The 19,322-nt window shown below is 39.6% G+C and overlaps 1 protein-coding gene across 4 annotated transcripts in view; it reads right to left on the bottom strand.

Moving 5' to 3' along the window:
• LOC140733312 (glutamate receptor ionotropic, kainate 2) overlaps positions 1–19,322 on the bottom strand; it is a 518,933-nt gene that overhangs the window by 46,462 nt on the left and 453,149 nt on the right. For all 4 annotated transcript variants that reach the window (XM_073056472.1, XM_073056470.1, XM_073056471.1 and 1 more), the window contains exon 15: positions 17,965–18,190. In XM_073056472.1, coding sequence (XP_072912573.1) covers positions 17,965–18,190 — 226 coding nt within the window. The remainder of the gene's footprint in view (positions 1–17,964; positions 18,191–19,322) is intronic.

The following is a 19,322-nucleotide window of genomic DNA, read 5'->3' as shown; positions in this document are numbered from 1 at the left end:
AATCGGCATCAACCTATCTTTATAATGCTCACATTGCAACACTTCTCCCCCTTTAAATTCCAACATTCCCCAAATGTAAAAGAACTGGGAAACAAAAAATAGTGGTGTCATTAGCTTGCATACCTCTGAAACGTATACTAGTGTCTCAGTAACAGTTTACCAATACAAAACACCTGAAAAATGTGGCAGATTCAACATTCAGTCTAACAAAGGAAACTGTCCATTCAAATATTTAGTCTGTCAGGAGGTTTTGGAGGGCGCTGTGCTGCAACAGATGAAAATTATTAAATCTAAGTACAGGAGCTGTCTTACTGACAGACACCTCACAGACTGTCTCAAACTGGCTGTCTGTAGTTATGAGCCAAATTTCAGGGAACTAGCAGAATGTATTCAGCCCCAGTCATCACACTGAGTGCAACAGTCAATTTTTATTCATTTATTTTTTGTGTTGAAATAAAATTAAATAACGAAACATAGAAGTAAAGGGGTTGTAATGTGAGCATTATAAAAATAAGTAATACCAATTAAGATGATGGCAACATAGCAACACTCCCGCTACAGAAAGCCGTCTGCAAAGAGAGACCGCTTCCGGGGCTGCGGGGCTCCACTTCCGGTCCCTGTGTCTAAACGATTTAGTTGGTCGATCTTGCCTTTCACTAAGGCTGAGGTAGGGAATTTTGAGCTTAAAAAGGTTGGCGACCACCATTATAGGATGTTCTGCACAAGGACTCCTAAGTCCCTTTACATCTCAGATTTTCGGATTTTCTCCCCATTTAGAAAATAGTCTGCACATTTATTTCTATTATCAAACTGCATCAAATGTGTATTTTCCAACATTGTATTTTATTTGTACTTTCTGGTCCATTCTCCTAATCTATCTAAGTCTTTCTGCAGCCTACCTTTTTCCTCAACACTACCTGCCCCTCCACCAATCCTTGTATTATCTGCAAATGTGGCAACAAACCCATCTAATTCATATCTAAATAATTGATATATTGCATGAAAAGAAGCAGTCCCCACACTGACCCCTTTGGAACACCACTAGTCACTGGCAGCTAAGCAGTAAAGGATTCTTTTATTTCCACTCACTGCCTCCTATCAGTTAGCCAGTGCTCTAACCATGCCAGCACCTTTCCTGCAATACCATGGGCTCTTAACATGTGCCTTAACATGTGCCTTATGTGTGGCACCTTAACATGTGCCTTATGTGTGGCACCTTGTTAAAGGCCTTCTGAAAGTCCAAATATACAACATCCACTGCAATGTATAGTCTCCTCAAAGAATTCCAACAGGTTTGTCAGGCAAGATTTTCCATTAAGGAAAAAGAAATCACTTAAAGCAGAAGTTGATTGGTTCTTTATTGGTAAAGGTGTCACAGGTTACAGGACGAAGGCAGAAAAAATGAGGTTGAGAAAGATAATAAACCAGCTGTGATTAAATGGTGGAGCACATCGATGGGCTGAATAGACTAATTCTGCTCCTGTGTCTTATGGTGGCACCAATAATATAGGTGAAAAGATTATCTCCTCCGAACAGGTATTAAGGAACAAGAAAATTGGTTAAAATACAGGATCCCAAAGACTGCAATCTCAGATAACAAGCTCAAACTACAAGTTAGAACAAATGAATATATAGATGAAGAATTGTTACAGGAGTTCTTAGACTTTAGTATCATTTCTGGCACAGTTGGACAGATTATATCTCACCAGGAGTGTGACCAATATCCACAGGGAGGGATGTACTGGCGATATGGGGGAAGATTGAAACAGGGTTGAACAGGGCATATGGGAAATTGAGATTAGTCAAGAGGGAGGGAAGCACAGAGAGATGGAAGTTATAAACGATAAAAATGAGCAATATGGGAGATGGAATACAGTGTGGAGAAACATGGCAGATGAGTACACTGTGTGGAATCATGCAAGTATCGAGTTCAATAGGAAAGATTTAAAATATTTTATTTAAATAGGAAATGTTAATGTGCTAATTCTGTACATCAAAGCAGCAGTCAATTAGGAGGGCAATAGTTGTGTTGGTTTAAGTATATGAGTGAAGGTCTCTAATAACAGTTTTATAGGACTTGGTGAAATTAAACCTGGAATACTGTGCACAATTTTCATCTTCTCAAGAAAAAAAAATGGTAAACTTGCGGCTGAGGAAGTGCCATAAAGATTCATAGGACTGGTTCTTGTTGTGGTCACTCTGTTATATGAGAGAATGAGGAGGGTGTCTTTTTTCTCTCGCCTTCAGAAAATAGAAGTGACCACATTCATTACTGTGAAATTCTTGGAGAATTCAACAATATAGATGCAAGAAGGAGCTTACAAACTGTTGGGATAGATGTAACATAGGCTGCAATTCTCTTTCAACCATAGTATATTAACACACAAAGTAGAGATTATACATATAATAAATGTTGACAAAAAATGCCACTACTCTGTCTTATGGTGCAGAGAAGCTTCTTCAGAGTAATAACATAAATGAGATTTTTGAATAATTATCTTGCAGCCAGCCTTTCCATAAGAGGCAAAAACAAATATATCTGACCTTCCATGGAAACTAACAATAGATCAAGGATCAGCATTCAATAGACAATAGACAGTAGGTGCAGGAGTAGGCCATTCGGCCCTTCTAGCCAGCACCACCATTCACTGTGATCATGGCTGATCAAACACGATCAGTACCCCGTTCCTGCCCTCTCCCCATATCCCTTGACCCCACTATCTATAAGAGCTCTATCTAACTCTCTCTTGAATGCATCCAGAGACTTGGCATCCACTGCCTTCTAGGGAAGAGCATTCCACACATCCACCACTCTCTGGGTGAAAAAGTTCACTAACTAAGCACAACAACAGTATGAAAAATTTGATAGTTTTCATCATGAGGTTTTAAAGGACTACTCTTAAAATCCAGATGTGTCAGTAGCACACTTCTATACCTCTTTTGATTCCGGAATTGCTGCACCCATTCCTCCATCAGCAACACCCTTTCACCTCGAAACAACCCTCAACTCAGCAACCCTCCCCACCCCCCAATATAAAACTGCAAGTTCATTATTGGGTAATAGTTCAATAATGTAATATTTAATATCTGTTTTAAGAGGTTTGTTGACATTTACAGGCAAAGACAGAGTGACTAGGCATGGAAAGAAATTTGAGGAATTAACAAAAGTCAATGTGGGTTTGTAAAGGGGAAATTAATGCCTCATAAACTCATTGAATTTTTAGTTAATGTCTAAGTGGCAGACAGAGAAAAATATAACATATGCACTTTATATGGATCTCCCGAAGATGCTCAATAAATTCCACATAAGCAGTTCACGAACTTTAAAGCTCAAAGTTAAGTTATTCATCTGGATAGGAAAGTTCCATTTGTAGAAGGTAAAGTTTATAAATATTGGTCGTAAACCTGAATTAGAACAAAATGGAGTCTTTAGGATGAGAATTCAACTACTCACTACAGTTGTGAATGACTTTAATAGCACAAGAGGACAATACAAATCATGATACCATTTGTCTATTGTCATTATTTAAATACATTTGTCTACTTACGAAGAGACAATTTAAGTTTGTTGGCCAAACTGTTAGATGGTATTTATCACATTTAGGTGAGAGGTGAAAGTAAAATATGGTGAATCCTAGAAATCCGAAATAAAAACAGAAAATGCTACAAATAACCAGCAGAGACGCAGCATCTGTGAGCATCTCTGGAGAGAGAAAGACATAGTTAATGCCTTGGGATGATGATCTTTCATTGAATTTTAAGGTATAGAGGCCATTGACAGAAAAAAAGGAGAAAGGAAAAGGGAAGATTTGTGAAAGTGGAAGGCAAAAGGGATAATCAAAAAGTGGATATTAGAAGAAGGAAATACTGTATCAAAATGTTAAGAGCCTAAATATTGAAATATCTTTAAAATATTGTAATTATACAATCTCTTCCACTTCCTCTGGCATCTTATTCCATTCACTCAACACACTTGCCTCTCAGGTCCTCTTTTAATCATTCCTCTCTCAACCTATGACCTCTGGTTTTAAATTCCCCTAACCAGGAAAAGGGCTGTAACTATCCACCTCAAGATTTTATAAACCTCTGTAAGGTCACATCTCAACTTCCTTCACTCCAGAGAAATCAGTCCCAGCTGACCAGACTACTATTCTAATTCAAGCCCTCCAGCCCTGGCAAAACCCTTTCTGCATGGTGACAAACTTAATGGTTTCTTTCCTATAATATGTAAACCATGCATTATTACAGGTGAGGTATGATTTGTCACCATGTTTGTACAGCTGCATCATGATATCCCAATTCTTATTACTCAGTGCTCCAGTCGTTAAAGGCAAGTGTGCCATTTGCATTCTTCATCACTGGTTACCACTTTCAAGAAACTATGGTTAACAGGGCTCCAAAGGTATAAGAATGTGAGGCGTAATTTAATAGAAACATATTGTGTGGAATATAAAAGATTAAGATTAAGGAGTGATTTGGAGGAATTTGAAAGGCAAATAAAGAATGCAGCCGTTAGAACTCTAAAGCAGAAAGTGTTGGGAATGCTCAGCAGGGAGTTAGGAGAAACAATCAATATTTTAGTTACCTCCCATTTTCATTGATACAGGGAGAATTCAGAAAGGAAGCATGCAAGAAAGAAAGGAAAGAGAGTAACAGCAAGAAACAGCAAGGTATTGCTTTTGCAGACAGAGAGAAAATAAATAATTGAAGTGGTGGTTTTGCTGGCTAAAAGCGCATGTTAATTTAAACTGATCAGTTTGTAGAGAATGAAAATAAAAGAGGTGAAAGAAAGTAGAAAAAAGACTGTCTCCAAAAGAAGCTTCCTTTCTCTTCTACTCACTCATTCCTATTATTTGCATTATCTCCATACAAATTACCTCTAATTAACATCTTTCCCCACCAACATTTCATCCAATTAGGCTCACTTGGTCTCTATCCTACCAATCACATAGCTTTAGACCTCTTCCCTTTCCCCACCTTTCTCCACCCCATCTCTCACAAACACATACACTTCTCTGCATCTTAATGCATGGTTGATTCCTAAATTCTCTTGGTCCTATTGAAAAGTCATTGATCTAGAACATTAGCTCAGTTTCTCTCCTCATGGTACCACCTGACCTGCTGAGTGTTTCCAATATTTTCTATTTTTCTAAGTTAATCCATAAGTTAAGCTACCTGCGAAAGTCAAGAAAGTTTAAATATGTCTGCAGGGCAGACCGAGGGAAACTTTGTTTTATTCTTGTCTAATCATTCAGAAGTTTAGTTAGGAAGAAGTCCACATATTGACAAATGAAGCAAATATTGAATATTCATTCAAAAAGTACAGCAGATGTCACTTCAGTTAATAATTTATAATTAAAGATCAATTGATCTAGACTGCCAAATAAAGATCATAAGATATTAAGCAATGTGAGCCAGCAATTTCAGAAAGCCTCAGTGGTTTAAAGCAGCCTATTGGAGGAATGTGCAAAACTTCTCTCAGTTCTATTCCACTAAGCATCATGTTAGGGCAGAAAGGCTGATAAGATCAGAGGATAAAGAAAAATTCAATGGTGAAGACAATGGATTAGAGAGTGGGGAAAGGGCGTTTAAGTTGTTGTTCAGGGACAAAGAAGGACGAGACCAGATTTATGTGAGAAGGTATCGTCAGGAAAAAAATTGTATTTTGCCATCCTATGGTTATGAACGCCTGACTTAGTGACACTTACACAGAGAAATGAACTCCCATAATATTATTAAATACAAAATTCCTATGTACCTATATACATTTGTTCCTACAATGGTATAACTAGTTTCCTCTTGCCTCTACTTTTAAAATTAGTTCCTTCTTACCAGTCTCATCTCTTTCTGATGCCTTTCATTTTGTACCAAGGAGGTATAGTTACCCATTTGAGTAACTTATTGGGTATCATCTCAACTTAAGGACCTGTTTGTACCTGAATTTGGTAACAAAGATCAGCGATAGGTAAACAAATGACCAGAGTCTTAGAGTTTAGCTTGCATCATACACTGGGGCCCTCTCTTCAGTTACTTGATGAGGTAATCATAACCTTTGGCCAGGGGCAGATGTCATTAGGTGGTCCCCAACCTTCATAGAATACTTCTACCCTTAATCACTACATTCCCCAGCTGGCATGTCAGCAGTGGTGGCCAAGACACTGCCCATCTGCTCATGATTTCCAGCTCAACTCCTCTCACTTGCTCCATATCCAGCAAAAGGCTCTTTTTGTTTCCTTCTCCATCCTGCAAGCTGCTTGTTTCTTGCTCTTTTCATCAAGGCCCAGCACAGACAGCAACCTCCATGCTGACCTTGCTGGGAACCCTCTACTGCCAATATCCACGGGCAATAGCCACGTCTACCATCGTTTTTCCCTGAGCTCCTGGACTAAGGACCAGTACTTCAGAGCCGTCATCCCATGAGCCTCCTCACATCCTTCCTCCCATGGTACTGTGAGCTCCACCAGGATGATTTTCTTGTCCTCAGTGGACCACAGTATAATGTCTGGTTGAAGTGTGATTTGCACCACCTCCAGGAACTGCAGCTTCCTCCCCACATTGACCCTCGTCTCCCATGATTTGGCAGTTTGCATCAGAATGAATTTAGGCCTCTTTGATATGATTGGTGTGGCCCCCTCCTTGAAGAAAATGCCCCCTTTGCCTCTCTGCCACCTGGTTTCTTTTTACACCTTTCCTGCTCCAGGCTGTCAGCAACGGACAGAAGGAACTTGTCATGGTGCCACTTATATCATTATGCTAAAGCTGTTTTTGCATAAGTGACTGTGTGGCGGGTTTTGAATCAATTGGAATCGATGGCATTGGACACAGAAGTGATTAGGTATTAGGTAGAAAGGCAATCGAGTGCCATTGCTAAGGTGGAGATAGGGTGGGGTGAAATCAAACGAAAATTCACTGATGATTTTTTTTTCTTTCAACTTTCAACTCTGTGTGTGTGTGTGAACAGTCCTGGGGTTACTGTCAATTTCATAGTTTAAAAACAGGGAATACTGACAGATTTGCCATCATCACACCACAAAATCTGAGCTATGAAATCCATATTTTCAACAAATTTCCTCTGATGGAGTGATGGCATTGACCCTAACAGCAGTCATTCAGTCACAGACATCAGTTATCACAATCTGAGTGATCTGATTACTGCTAATTTAATATTATGTTAAATGTGAAGAGTGTGGTCTTGTTGTTTGGAATACATTGTTCCTGCAAGAATCCATAAATAATACATGCATCTCATTTCCAATGATTTATAACTTGAAGAATGGCCTTTATGTGGAGAATAATATTAATAATTCATGATTCTCAGCTCCTGACTTGTAATATGAATCAGTATAAGTTAGAGGTCTAATGAAATAATATATGTTGCATCATTGAATTGAACTGACCAGTTTAAACAATGCAGTTTAAGAGTTTTCTAATACAGTGAAAAATTTGTAGTATTTCAAAATTATATGTGAACATTCTTCAGTTGGATCAGCTTCCAGACTTTCTGTCTTTGAGGTGTTTGTGGTAAGGAGTAATTAATCAAGCATGATTCATCGTGTATGACTAGACATTGCCCTTTAAAACTAGTCTGCTTCCCTTTAAAGCAGTTACTTCAGCAAGTGCTCCCTTTTGGGCAATGCATCTCCTTCGGTTAAGCAGTCTAAGAGGATGGAATGGGTGGTGGAGGGCAGGTCAAGGATGACTTGTTTTAACCCCAGTTCAAATGTAGACGCCACAGAATGCCATGGATCAAGCAGCAGGTGCTTGGGAGAGGCGGTGAATGGAAAGTTTATTGAGTGCTCTCCTGCTGAGTTTCTCTGCACTACTGATCAATCAACACAAGAGTCCTGATTTCCCCCTTCCCTCCTCTCCCACACCCCAGATACTCATTAATTCCCAGTAGTGATAGGCTGGGAATTCACAAAGGATGTTGGAGATATTACACCTTCTTAAGGAGTATTTAAGAACATTTTATCTTTACATGCTGGAATCCATGTCAGAATAGAGTACATTTTAGAAGATTGGTGGTTGGCATGTTTGTGATGTGGCCTGATTTCGGTTTGCCTACATGGCCATAGATCTGAAAGAATTTGCAGAGATATTTCTTGTGGTTTCTCTCAAATGTTTTGAGGTGACTGTAGGTGATAGAACAGATATTTCAGCACAAACTAGGCCCTTTGGCCCATGATGTTGCGCTAACTTTTTAACCTACTCTAGAATCAATCTAGCCCTTCCTTCACACATAGCCCTCCATTTTTTACCATCCAAGCCCCCAATGCATCTGCCTCTATCGCCATCTCTGGCAGGGTGTTCCATTCACTCAACACTTTCTGAATTAAAAAACCTATCGCTGACATCACCCTCTGATCCCAAGGAAGTACAGGACTACAGAGATCACTATTGCCCAGTAAACCGACAAACCAGGTTTGTGGACGATATGAAGATGTGGAGAGGCAGTTAGTGATGAGGTAGAAACAATCCTGCAGAATAATTTAGACAGATTAGGAGAATAGGCAAAGAGGTTGCAGACAGAATACAGTATAGGGAAGTGTATGGTCATGTGCTTTGGTAGATGGAATAAAGGCATAGACTATTTTCTAAATGGGGAGAAAATTCAGAAACCAGAGATGCAAAGGAACTTATGGGATCTTTAAAGAGTCTACAAGTTAACCTTTGGGAATTCCTACACAAGGACGCCCAAAGGTTAACTTGTAGACTCTTTAAAGATTCCATAAAAGTTCCTTAAGGTGGTTATAGCTGGGGGAGTAGTGGGGATAACTTCACAGTACCAATAAAATACTCCCAATGACATGCATCTCAAATAGCTTCTGACAACCAAGTCCAGCTCCTGGCCTTCACGTGTGGCTTAGCCACTAAGCCCAGTGGAACCATTTCCAATGAAAGGGGAAGGGGCAACAGCGGGTTACGGGTGCCTTAAAACCAGTTGCTTTGGGCAGATGGAGCTTGTCAACTGCGATTGACAGCTCATGTAAGAGAAAGGAAACACTGATCTCAAAACTCCACTGCCTTGTGGCTATATCCACTCATGGGGAAACCTTCAGGAAAATTTTGGAGCTGGAGTTTCTAAGGCATCCTACGTTGGGTTCAATGCTGACTGGCAATTCCTGCGACATGGCTGCTGCCAAACTGTATTGGTTTCTGCTATTCTTTTGGAATCATCAGCTTCGTGGGGTGGAGCCTGCTACATTGGCACAGCTTGCTTTCCATAGCATACTGCTCTGGTTTGAGCAGAGAGCTAAGACATAACTTTCACGTTGAGTTGGTAGTATGAAAGGCAAATGCAATGTAAACACTCATTTTGAGAGGACTAGAAGATGAAAACAAGGATCTAATGCTGAGGTTTGATAAGGCATTGGTCAGGCAGCACTTGGAGTACTGTGAGCAGTTTTGGGCTTCTTACTTAAGAAAAGAGGCATTGACATTGGAGAGGGTCCAGAAGAGGTGTGCAAGAATGAGCAGGGATCTCATAAAAGCCTACTGAATATTGAAAGGCTCGGATAGAGTAGATGTGGAGTGGATGTTCCTTACAGCATTGGAGTCTAGTGTCAGAGGACACAGACTCTGAACAGAGGAATGTCCTTCAGAACGGAGATGATGAGGGAATTTATTAGCAGAGATCGGTGAATCTGCGGAATTCGTTGTCACAAACAGCTGTGGTGGCCAAGTCATTGAATATATTTGAAGTGGAGGTCAATAGGTTCTTAAATACTGTACTAAGGGTGTCTAAGGTTCAGGGAGGAAGCAGGTGAATGGGGATGAGTGGGATAACAATTCCACCATCTTTTTTGCCGGTGGGGGGTGGGGGAATTGTTGCTTGCTGCTGTTTACATTTGACTTACAAGTGGGAGGGGGAGCTGGGGGGGGGGCTTTGGGGTTCTAACATTTGACTGTTGTTCATTCTTTAGGGCACTCCTCTGTTTTTGTGGATGGTTGCGAAGAAAAAGCATTTCAGGATGTATATTGTATACATTTCTCTAACATTAAATAGTACCTTTGAAACCTTTGATATAATCACAGAACAGACTCGATGGGCTGAATGGCATAATTCTGTTCCTACAGTATGTCTTATGGTCTTACAAACAAATAAAGGCCGTGCTAGCACATGGAAAACAATGGTAAATTTCATAATTGATGAAGTTATTGCTGAGGAGTGGCTCTCATGAGATGGAAAATAGTTCATATTTTTTAGGGTCTCTTCATGGTCTCTAGTGCAGGACAGCTATTTTAGACAACGGTGTAGCTTTGTGGATGTTAAGTGTAAAGTTCACTCTCTTCACTTCCTGATGTGCAAGCATTAGCTGCATGTTGCATCTTGATGACTAAAGCTGGCATGATTTTCATAGCTTCCAGAGGCTCTACAATATGTTGGTGAAACACTGAGCTTAGGTTTGGTTACCCTGATTTAGGCAAGATGCCATGAAGCAGGAAGGAGTGCAGAGGTTTTGAAGGATTGAGTTATAGTGAGACATAGAGAGGGTTGGGACTTTATAACATCACTCTACATTCTGCTATGGTTCAATGAACAGAGGCATATAAAATCATGAGGTGTATAGATAGGGTGAAAGTGAACAGTCTTTCTTCCTAGGATTGCAGAATCAAGATGTAGAGGACATAGCTTTGGGGGGAAGCAAGATTTATTAGGATTCTGAGGGGCAACATTTTCATCCATAGGGTGGTCTGGAAGTGGAATGAGCTGCCAGAGAAAGTGGTTGAGGTAAGTACATTAGCCATTTGGATAGGTACATGGGTAGGAAAGATTTAGAGGGTATGGGCTAATGGGACTAGCTGGGAATGTTGGTCAGCATGGACCAGTTAAGCAGAAGGGCTTGTTTCTGTGATGTATGGCTTTATTACTTTATGAGTCTACAATAGTTTTCTGTTGGTCTAGCACATTAACCTCACTCCGTTGGAAAACTAGATGAAGCTGAACTACAACATGATAATGACAATGACTGAGGATAGTTTACGGACAATGACCCAGCCTTGATTGACATAAGTCTGCATTGAATGTTGATATATTGTGAATCCATTGGTAAAAATTACAGCTTGTATGCCGTTAAGTACAATAAGAGGTGTTTTATTACTGACCAAGCATCTTCTCAGTGGCAATTAATACCAAATTTCTCTTACCTATACAAAGAACCCACATTTCTCCTCCTCATGCAAGAATAGCACACCTTCCACAGCCAAATGAAAAAAAAAATGTCTAAGCACACCTTTGATCAGTAACTGTGTACCTTCTGGGTTTAAATATTTGAATTGCACTGTTGCTACAGCCTCAGTGACTGCAATGTCTATAGTTATTCATCTCAGCTTGGAGGGAGAACTGGCAAGTTTCCCTCCACATTTATATTTTATCCAGTATGCAACAGAGAACGTCTCTTCTCTTCATCTCTACTCCTAGGCCACTTCTTTTTTTTAATGTGAATCTTGTTCCCCATGAAGAAGATTGTCAAAAGGCTTTTGATTCAAGTTGAGAAAACAGCTGATGCTGCTGAGCCAGCAGATCTCAGCTTAGAAGTCTTTCTTTGATTCTTAGCAAGCAAGGGAAATCTCGGTAATGCCATTGAGATATGAGTCCCCACAATACAAAGCAGAAGAGGCAGTAAAATAAAATCAAATATTACAGATGCTGGAGATCTAAACGTAAACAGAAAACGATGGAAATACCCAGCAGGTTAGGGAGTAATGTGGAATGAGGAGGAGTTATATTTTAAGTTCATTCACCATTTTACAGCATCTTAGTAAAGCTATAACTTTGATAGAGTCCCTGGAGTTCATTTTCATTTGGAAATACAAACTTATCAATTAGAAGTTATGAATGGGTTAGTTGGCTCCTCAAGTTTAGTGTCATGGAAGTCTTACTGCTATTTTCTCAGTATAATTTATTTTCTTATTTATTATTTTGTTTTTTGCATTTGCATTGTTTTGTCTTTTTTATCGATTGAGTGTCAGTCTTTCTGTGTCGCTTTTCATTGATTCTATTGTACTTCTTTGTTCAACTGTGAATGCTCATAAGGAAATGAATTTCAAGGTGGGACATGGTGACACCTTTTATCCTCCAGTTTATCAACAACCTACTTATAGTTCCCTATAAAATATTCCTCTATTCTTTAAGGAAGAAAGATCTGAAGACCTACCATTCAGAGGAAACAAAAAGTCTCATCTCTGTCTTAACTGGATGAGTCCTCTTTTGAATTAAAAAGAATGATTACTGGCTCCAGATTCGTCCTCAAGAGAAAATGTACTTGGTGTTGCCACCCTATCAGAATTACTCACGATTCTGTTTGTTTCAATTAAGTTCCCATTCTCTCCTGTAAAGTCCAGCAGAAATAAGCTTCACCTGAACAACTTTTTTCCCCATGGTAAGTCCTAGTCCAATAAACCTTCCAAGGCATTAATGTCGTTTTTTAACAAGCAGGTATGGTACTCAAAATAAGGTCTCATCATTATATCCGAAGCTTAACCTTGCAAATTTCATGTTCAAGTCTGCTAACAATAAATAACCAGAGAGAATTACACCTGTAAATAAGAATACAGAAATTTATGAAGTGCATGGCATATACCATTAATTGAATTTTTCTCTCTTTCTCTCTCACCATATATTTATGTACAGGCACCCAGGGAACTATTTACATAGTCTATGCAAATTACTAGGCAGTTTAATGCAACTTACAATATATTTCTGTTAATAAGTGACTCAGTAATAGGTCACCTAACCAAGACCTTGAAATCTGCTCGATCTTAGAGATGAACTTGAACCTAAAATTCCAGCATTGCACCAAGGTTGTTATGGTAATGTTATCACATCCTACATCACTAGATCTATCACATGACAAGTGACTAGAAGTGACATAATTTACCCTGTGTCCAGTACACCAGGAGAGCCTTCAGCCACATAACAAATCAGGACTATTACCCTGGCACCAAGCTCAAGATGACCGAGCAGAAGAGATCCTCGCTTTCTGAAGAAGAGATAGAGTAAATGTGGAGAGGACGTCTCCTATAGAGGGGAAGTCTATGACCAGAGGGCACAGCCTCAGAATAGAGGAACGACCCTTTAGAACAGATGGTTGTATGGTCTTCCCTTCAAAGACATGGCCACCACACAAGAGGCATCTCAATACACTGGAGGAGTATCACTAATAGCACTTCCAAAAATATCCTCCACATGGACTGGGAGATACATGAATCAATGGTAAGTGTTCCAGTACTATGTTCTCAGCATCAAAGCTCTCTTCATAATCATTCCAGTGTAGTGGTAATGATGTCTGCATCTTGTCACCAGAGTCCGGAATGAAGCTCTCTACTCCAAATTCCATCGTAGCAAGTGATTCTCAGGAGGACTGATAATGCTTGAAAGCCTCTTTGCCGATAAGTAACCAATTCACTAACTCAAAAAATACTCAAGATTGATGGTGAGGCATCCAGAAAGAAATCACTGACACCAAATGCAAACAATCCAAGGAGTGTGTAACAATCCAAGCAACCCACTCACTTGCCTCATTAAGGTCCAAGAGCTCCACCTGTGGCAGAGTATGTGGGTCCCGCCTTAACATATGTTATCTGAGAAAACACGGGACAAGAGCGAGAGCAAGTCACACTCACACCACGGAGGGACAGCTTAAGAAGGGGATGACAAGAAGGAAGAATAATTTGCAGCTGACTCACTAGCAGCTTTGGAGAACATCATCACCTCTTTATTGGTCAACAACGCAGGTCGACTCAAAGATGCATGCTTAGTCCCCCTGCTCTGCTCCCTATACACAAATGACTGTGTGACTAAGTGCAACTCCAATGCTATCCTCAAATTCACCAGTGGTGCTACTGCTGTTTGACGAATCACAGGTGGCAATATGTCAGCTTACCAGAGTACGATAGAAAACCTCGTTGAGTGGTGCTACAGAAAACAACCTCTTATTCAGCAATAGCAAAACTAAAGAGCTAATTGCTGACTTCAGGCAGGGGAATGAGGGCACACATGCGACTGTCTACATTGGGGAATTAGCAGTGGATGAAAGTGAGTAGTTTTACATTTCAGGACTAAAGTATTTCAGATGATCTATCCTGGGCTCGGCACTTAAACGCAATCATACAGAAAGCACACCAGCATCTTTACTTTCTTATTAGATTCAGCTCCCATATATGAACTGTCAGAAATATTCTGACTGGTTGCACCATGGTCTGGTCTGCCATTTGAAATATGCAGGAACACAAGAAGCTGCAGAGAGAAGTGGACTTTGTCCAATATATCACAAGTACATCCCTCCCCAGCAATGATAGTATATACATGAAGTGCTGCCTCAAGAAGGCAGCATCTATCATTAATTATCTCTACCATCTGGGCCATGGCATCTTTTTGATGCCAAAACTTTTAGTTGTCCTGCCCTCTAACCGTTTTGCTTTTCATTCATTCCCATGTCTTAGACGTTTTATTAGAACTATTATTTGTGTTCCCAACATTCCTGATTAGCCATACCCATCAGCAACATACTCTTGAGTTCTGCACTTTCTTTGAGTTGTTGTTTTTCTCTCTGTCTGCATTTCCTTTCCTTAAGACAAGGCTAGCAAATCATTGTGACAGCAATTGCCCAAATTGGCAACAATCTTCTAAAAAATTCTCTCCCATGTTATGGTCATTTTGAGCAGAGATTCTCATTGATCAATGAATTAATAGCAATATTTATGGACTTTTTTTTAAAAAGGAAGAAGGATAATTTCTGTTGCTTATTTAAGTGTATACATTGTTTTACTATTAATAAAAGTATAATAGGGACAGATTGAAATAGAGACAGACAGTACTTTAGAAAACCTGTTCAAAACTGATTAATATTAGTCTTTTAAAAGGACAATCTGAAAATATCATGTCGAAATAGTATTGTTATTACAATATTTGCTATCTAAGTATTGACATGTACATCAGATTGGTGAGGATTTCAAAACATATCATCCAACATCAGGTGTTCTTGCAACAGACTAACTGGCACCAAGCTGGCATGAGACATTTCCTTTGAGAACATCTCGCTGCTCTCAGGTTGTAAAAAAGTAATTTGCTGCTTCATTTGTCAATAAATATACTGACTATGCATCTTTTTACTATTGATGGGGTTTAAAGAAACAAGGGAATGGCACTGTACGTCTACAAAGTTTTTGTCATGCCTTCTTTGGCCATGCATGTCATAGGCTCACCACCCCCGAGACACAAGGACATATTTCTGAATGCACTGAAAAACATTTATAGACCTTCTTTGAGACAGGAAAAAACCATATCAAGTCAGCAAAAAAACAATATCAAGGCAAGCAGCAGAGGTAAAATCATGATGGAAAACTCAATAAACATCAGATAGAAATTTGCTGCTGACACACAATATCGTAGCATCTTGGTAATATACACTCAGTGACCACTTTATTAGGTACACCTATACTCCTGCTCGTTAACACAATTATCTAATCATCCAGTCACGTGGCAGCAACTCAATGCAGAAAAGCAAGCAGGCATGATCAGTTGTTATTCAGACCAAATATCAGAAAGGGGAAAAACTGTGATCTAAGTCACTCTGACTGTGGAATGATTGTTGGCACCAGACAGGGTGGCCTAAGTATCTCAGAATCTGCTAACCTCCTGGGATTTTCATGCACAACGCAAGAGTTTACAAAAAACGGTGCAAAATGCAAACAAACAAGAAAAAAAACAACTAGAGGTGGTAGTTCTGTGGGCAAGAAAGCCGCGTTAACCAGTGAGGTCAGAGGAGAATTGCTAGACTGGTTCAAGCTGACTGGAAGGTGAATGTAATTTAAATAACCACACATTATAATGTGGTAGAAGAGCATCTCTCAATGCACAGAATGTAAAACTGCAAGGAGGATGGCCTATAGCAACAGAAGACCACACCAGGTTTTGCTCCTGTACCTAATAAATTGGCCACTGAGTGTATATTCCACTCCTAGAATTCCATGTCAATGCAACAAAATTTTAGACACGGAGCACAACAGAGAGTTCCTATTACGCTGCACATTTATTTAAAGTAATCCAGTGTGTACTACTGCACATTACATGATTATTTCAAAGGAATGCAGATGAAAGCATCCAGAGAGAGTAAGAGGCATAGCTATCAATGGGGAACCAAAACAGAGGGATAAACAGAGTGGTTTGAATTTAGGGGACGGGAGAGTGGAAAGGCATGTTCGGACAGGAAGAAACAGCAGACATATGGAAGGACAGGTTACAACATCAGCTAAACACAGCAAGAATCATCACTTGAAGTATTGTTGGTCAGCAGCAAGGAGGGGAGCATGATAATTTGGGGTAGAACGGCTATGTTTTAGATGATCCATTTAAATTTACAGTAAGGTGAGAATGGGAGATTAGTCAGCAGGGTATTCAGGTATTTGAATCTGGAGTTAGTCAAGAAACATAACTGAGTTTCATATTATGTGGGCTACCGAGAAGTGTTAAAACCTGGTCACAGAAAGGAAATCTGGTTTCAAAACAGGTTTAACATTGCAATGGATATGAAAACCTTAGGCAGAATTCAGAATGTGGTTTGGAACATCCACTATGTATGGGGTGCTTGAAGTTAGGATTAAAATTCCTGGGATTTGGTCTTCTTGGTTTTAACAGGAGGAAATTATGGTTTATTCATGACATAGACCACATGTGGTGGTCCATTCGTGAACACAGCCCAGCACATCGCACAATCCAATCTTCCATCCTTGGACTCACTTTACACCGCATGCCGTCGGAGCAGTGCTGCCAGGATAATCAAGGACACGACCCACCCAGCCAACACACTTTTTGGCCCTCTTCCCTCCGGGAGAAGGTTCAGGAGCTTGAAGACTCATATGGCTAGATTTGGGAACAGCTTCTTTCCAACTGTGATAAGACTGCTGAACGGATCCTGACCCGGATCTGGGCCGTACCTTCTAAATGTCCGGACCTGACTTGCACTACCTTACTTTCCCTTTTCTATTTTCTAATTATGATTTATAATTTAAATTTTTATTATATCCACTTAGATTTGTACTCCAGGGAGTATGAAGCAAAGAATCAAATATCGCTGTGATGATTGTACGCTCTAGTATCAATTGTTTGGTGACAATAAAGTAAAGTAAAGTAAAAGATGCAGTGAAGCAGCACACCCAGCTAACAATGGTGCTCACATGCAAGTTGACCCCTGGAAGAAAAATAATATTGCCCACGGAGCTTCATCTAGAGCGGGAACAGGAAGGCCCAAGGTCCTATTTATCAATTAACTAATCTGAGACACATTTTCCAATTCTGAATTCTTACTGTAGCAAAATTAGCATTCTACGAATGCTTATTGTACATAATTATAAACAATGTAACTTTTGCACCAATTCCATTAATAACAGAAATAATAAATTGGAGTTAACGTAAGCATAGACACATTTGTCAGGTATAAATTGTACAAATTACACTACTTTTTAATGTAAATTATACACATATTCTTATTTCATAAACAGAACTAACATGTAATTCAGCATCTGATTATAAAATTGATGTTAACCTCTCTGGTGGGTATTTCAGCAACAATCAAAATAATTATTAAGAAATGCATATGTAAGGCAGCCTCAGCTACATATTGTGCTTCCAATCTGCAGACACATGCATCATCAGGATTTATAACCAAAAGCATTTTTCCATATATTAGGTATCAGAGAGCAAATTCATGCAAAGAAAATTCATTAGTCAATAGGTTAAATAATATGTGTTTATGCCACGCAAAATGAACAGCAAGATTTATCATTATAAAGCCTTGCTACAAAAAGAACATTGCCTAAGTCCTACTTGACGTATTACAGCATTAAGAAACTTATGGTAAATAATGTGTGTACAAATAGCTTGCGACATTCAGTGGCAGGCTACTTTTAGTTTTATTGTGTTCCTGATTAATTTACACTGAATAAATCGGCTTTGTTACATACCCATGGGAGTGCCAACTCCATAAGCTTTGGAATCTATGAGACCTCCGATCTGTGTCAAATTGCAGTTTCTCTGTGTGACAAACTCAATGGTCGTTGACTCCATTAGCAAGGCATAATCTGTGGTTAAAACACGTTGGATTCCCTCTTCATTATTTTTGACAAGCGCTGTGTGCTGTCTGCTGCTCATGAAGGCCCACATCTTCTCATAGGTTGATATTTTGGATTTCTGGAGGAGATGAGCATGGAAGGGAGAGAGAAACAAAAAGTACAGCTGAATGTGATTTCTGAGTGGAAAATTAAATGGCTGTGTCAGTCAAGAGAAAGAAGTGTTAAAAAAAGGCATGAGTAATATTCCTGTCAATCTCCTTTAATGTTCATGGCAAGGGAGCAGCTGAGTGCTGTAAAAGCCTGTGAGGATGCTCAGGCTAACATCAGCACAAAAACAATCACAATTTCTTCATGAAATGTTCTGTTTTCACTGCTGACAGCAGTTTGCACAGTTGACAGAACAGAAATGGACCAAAGAAATGGAAAGTCACCAGTGGAGTTACTTATTGGAAATAACATGTATATTAAATATGTAAACCCAACAACTGACTTCAGAAACGCTGGCAGTAATTTCTTTCCAACTCTTCATCTCACACGCATGATCATGCATTGTTGCCTTCTGTGTACTAACAATAATTATTAATGGAATTGCACTCCTGGGGGCCAGCATTGGTATAATTTTAATTTAAATTGCAACTTGGCACACAGAGAAAGCTGAGCATGTACAGTGGAATCCACTGGCATGCATATGTAGCCTTTATCATGTTACCCTATTTACTTAGAGCCAATCTACCTGATCAAGTCATGGGTCATTCTGACATCTGCCCCTCCCGCCTCCACCATCACCAATCAATCATCCAATTCCCCTCCCCCCATTGATCCTTGAGCTATTCCAATCTATGTTTTTAATCTCCCTATAAATCAAGCAGCTAATCATGAACTATAAAGTTACCAGAACCTTGAAATCCCAGACCCCCAGACCACACAATAATTTCCTAAACCTCAAAGAATATATTTCTCCCCTGCACCCCCAAATGCTCCTGTAAGATGGATCTAGACTTGCACATACAGGAAGGAAAAACCTGTTTAGTTGGATGAACAATTGCATATCAGGAAAGTCCCACTAACAGCAATTATACAAATGAATAGTCCACTCAATCAAATTAGTTTCTTAAGAAATAACTATGAGGCGGGGGGGGGGATGGGATGGGGAAGAATCAGGATAACTGTAAGAAAGAAATAGCAAATGTGATGCAAATTCAAGTCCTGTCATTATGTTTAGAAAATCTCCACTTTATAGGAAACTTAAA

This window comes from Hemitrygon akajei, chromosome 9 (genome assembly GCF_048418815.1).
Source record: "Hemitrygon akajei chromosome 9, sHemAka1.3, whole genome shotgun sequence".
Classification (NCBI taxonomy): domain Eukaryota; kingdom Metazoa; phylum Chordata; class Chondrichthyes; order Myliobatiformes; family Dasyatidae; genus Hemitrygon; species Hemitrygon akajei.
The sequence above is the reverse complement of the archived record's forward strand: the minus strand, read 5'-3'. Positions and strand labels throughout refer to the sequence as shown.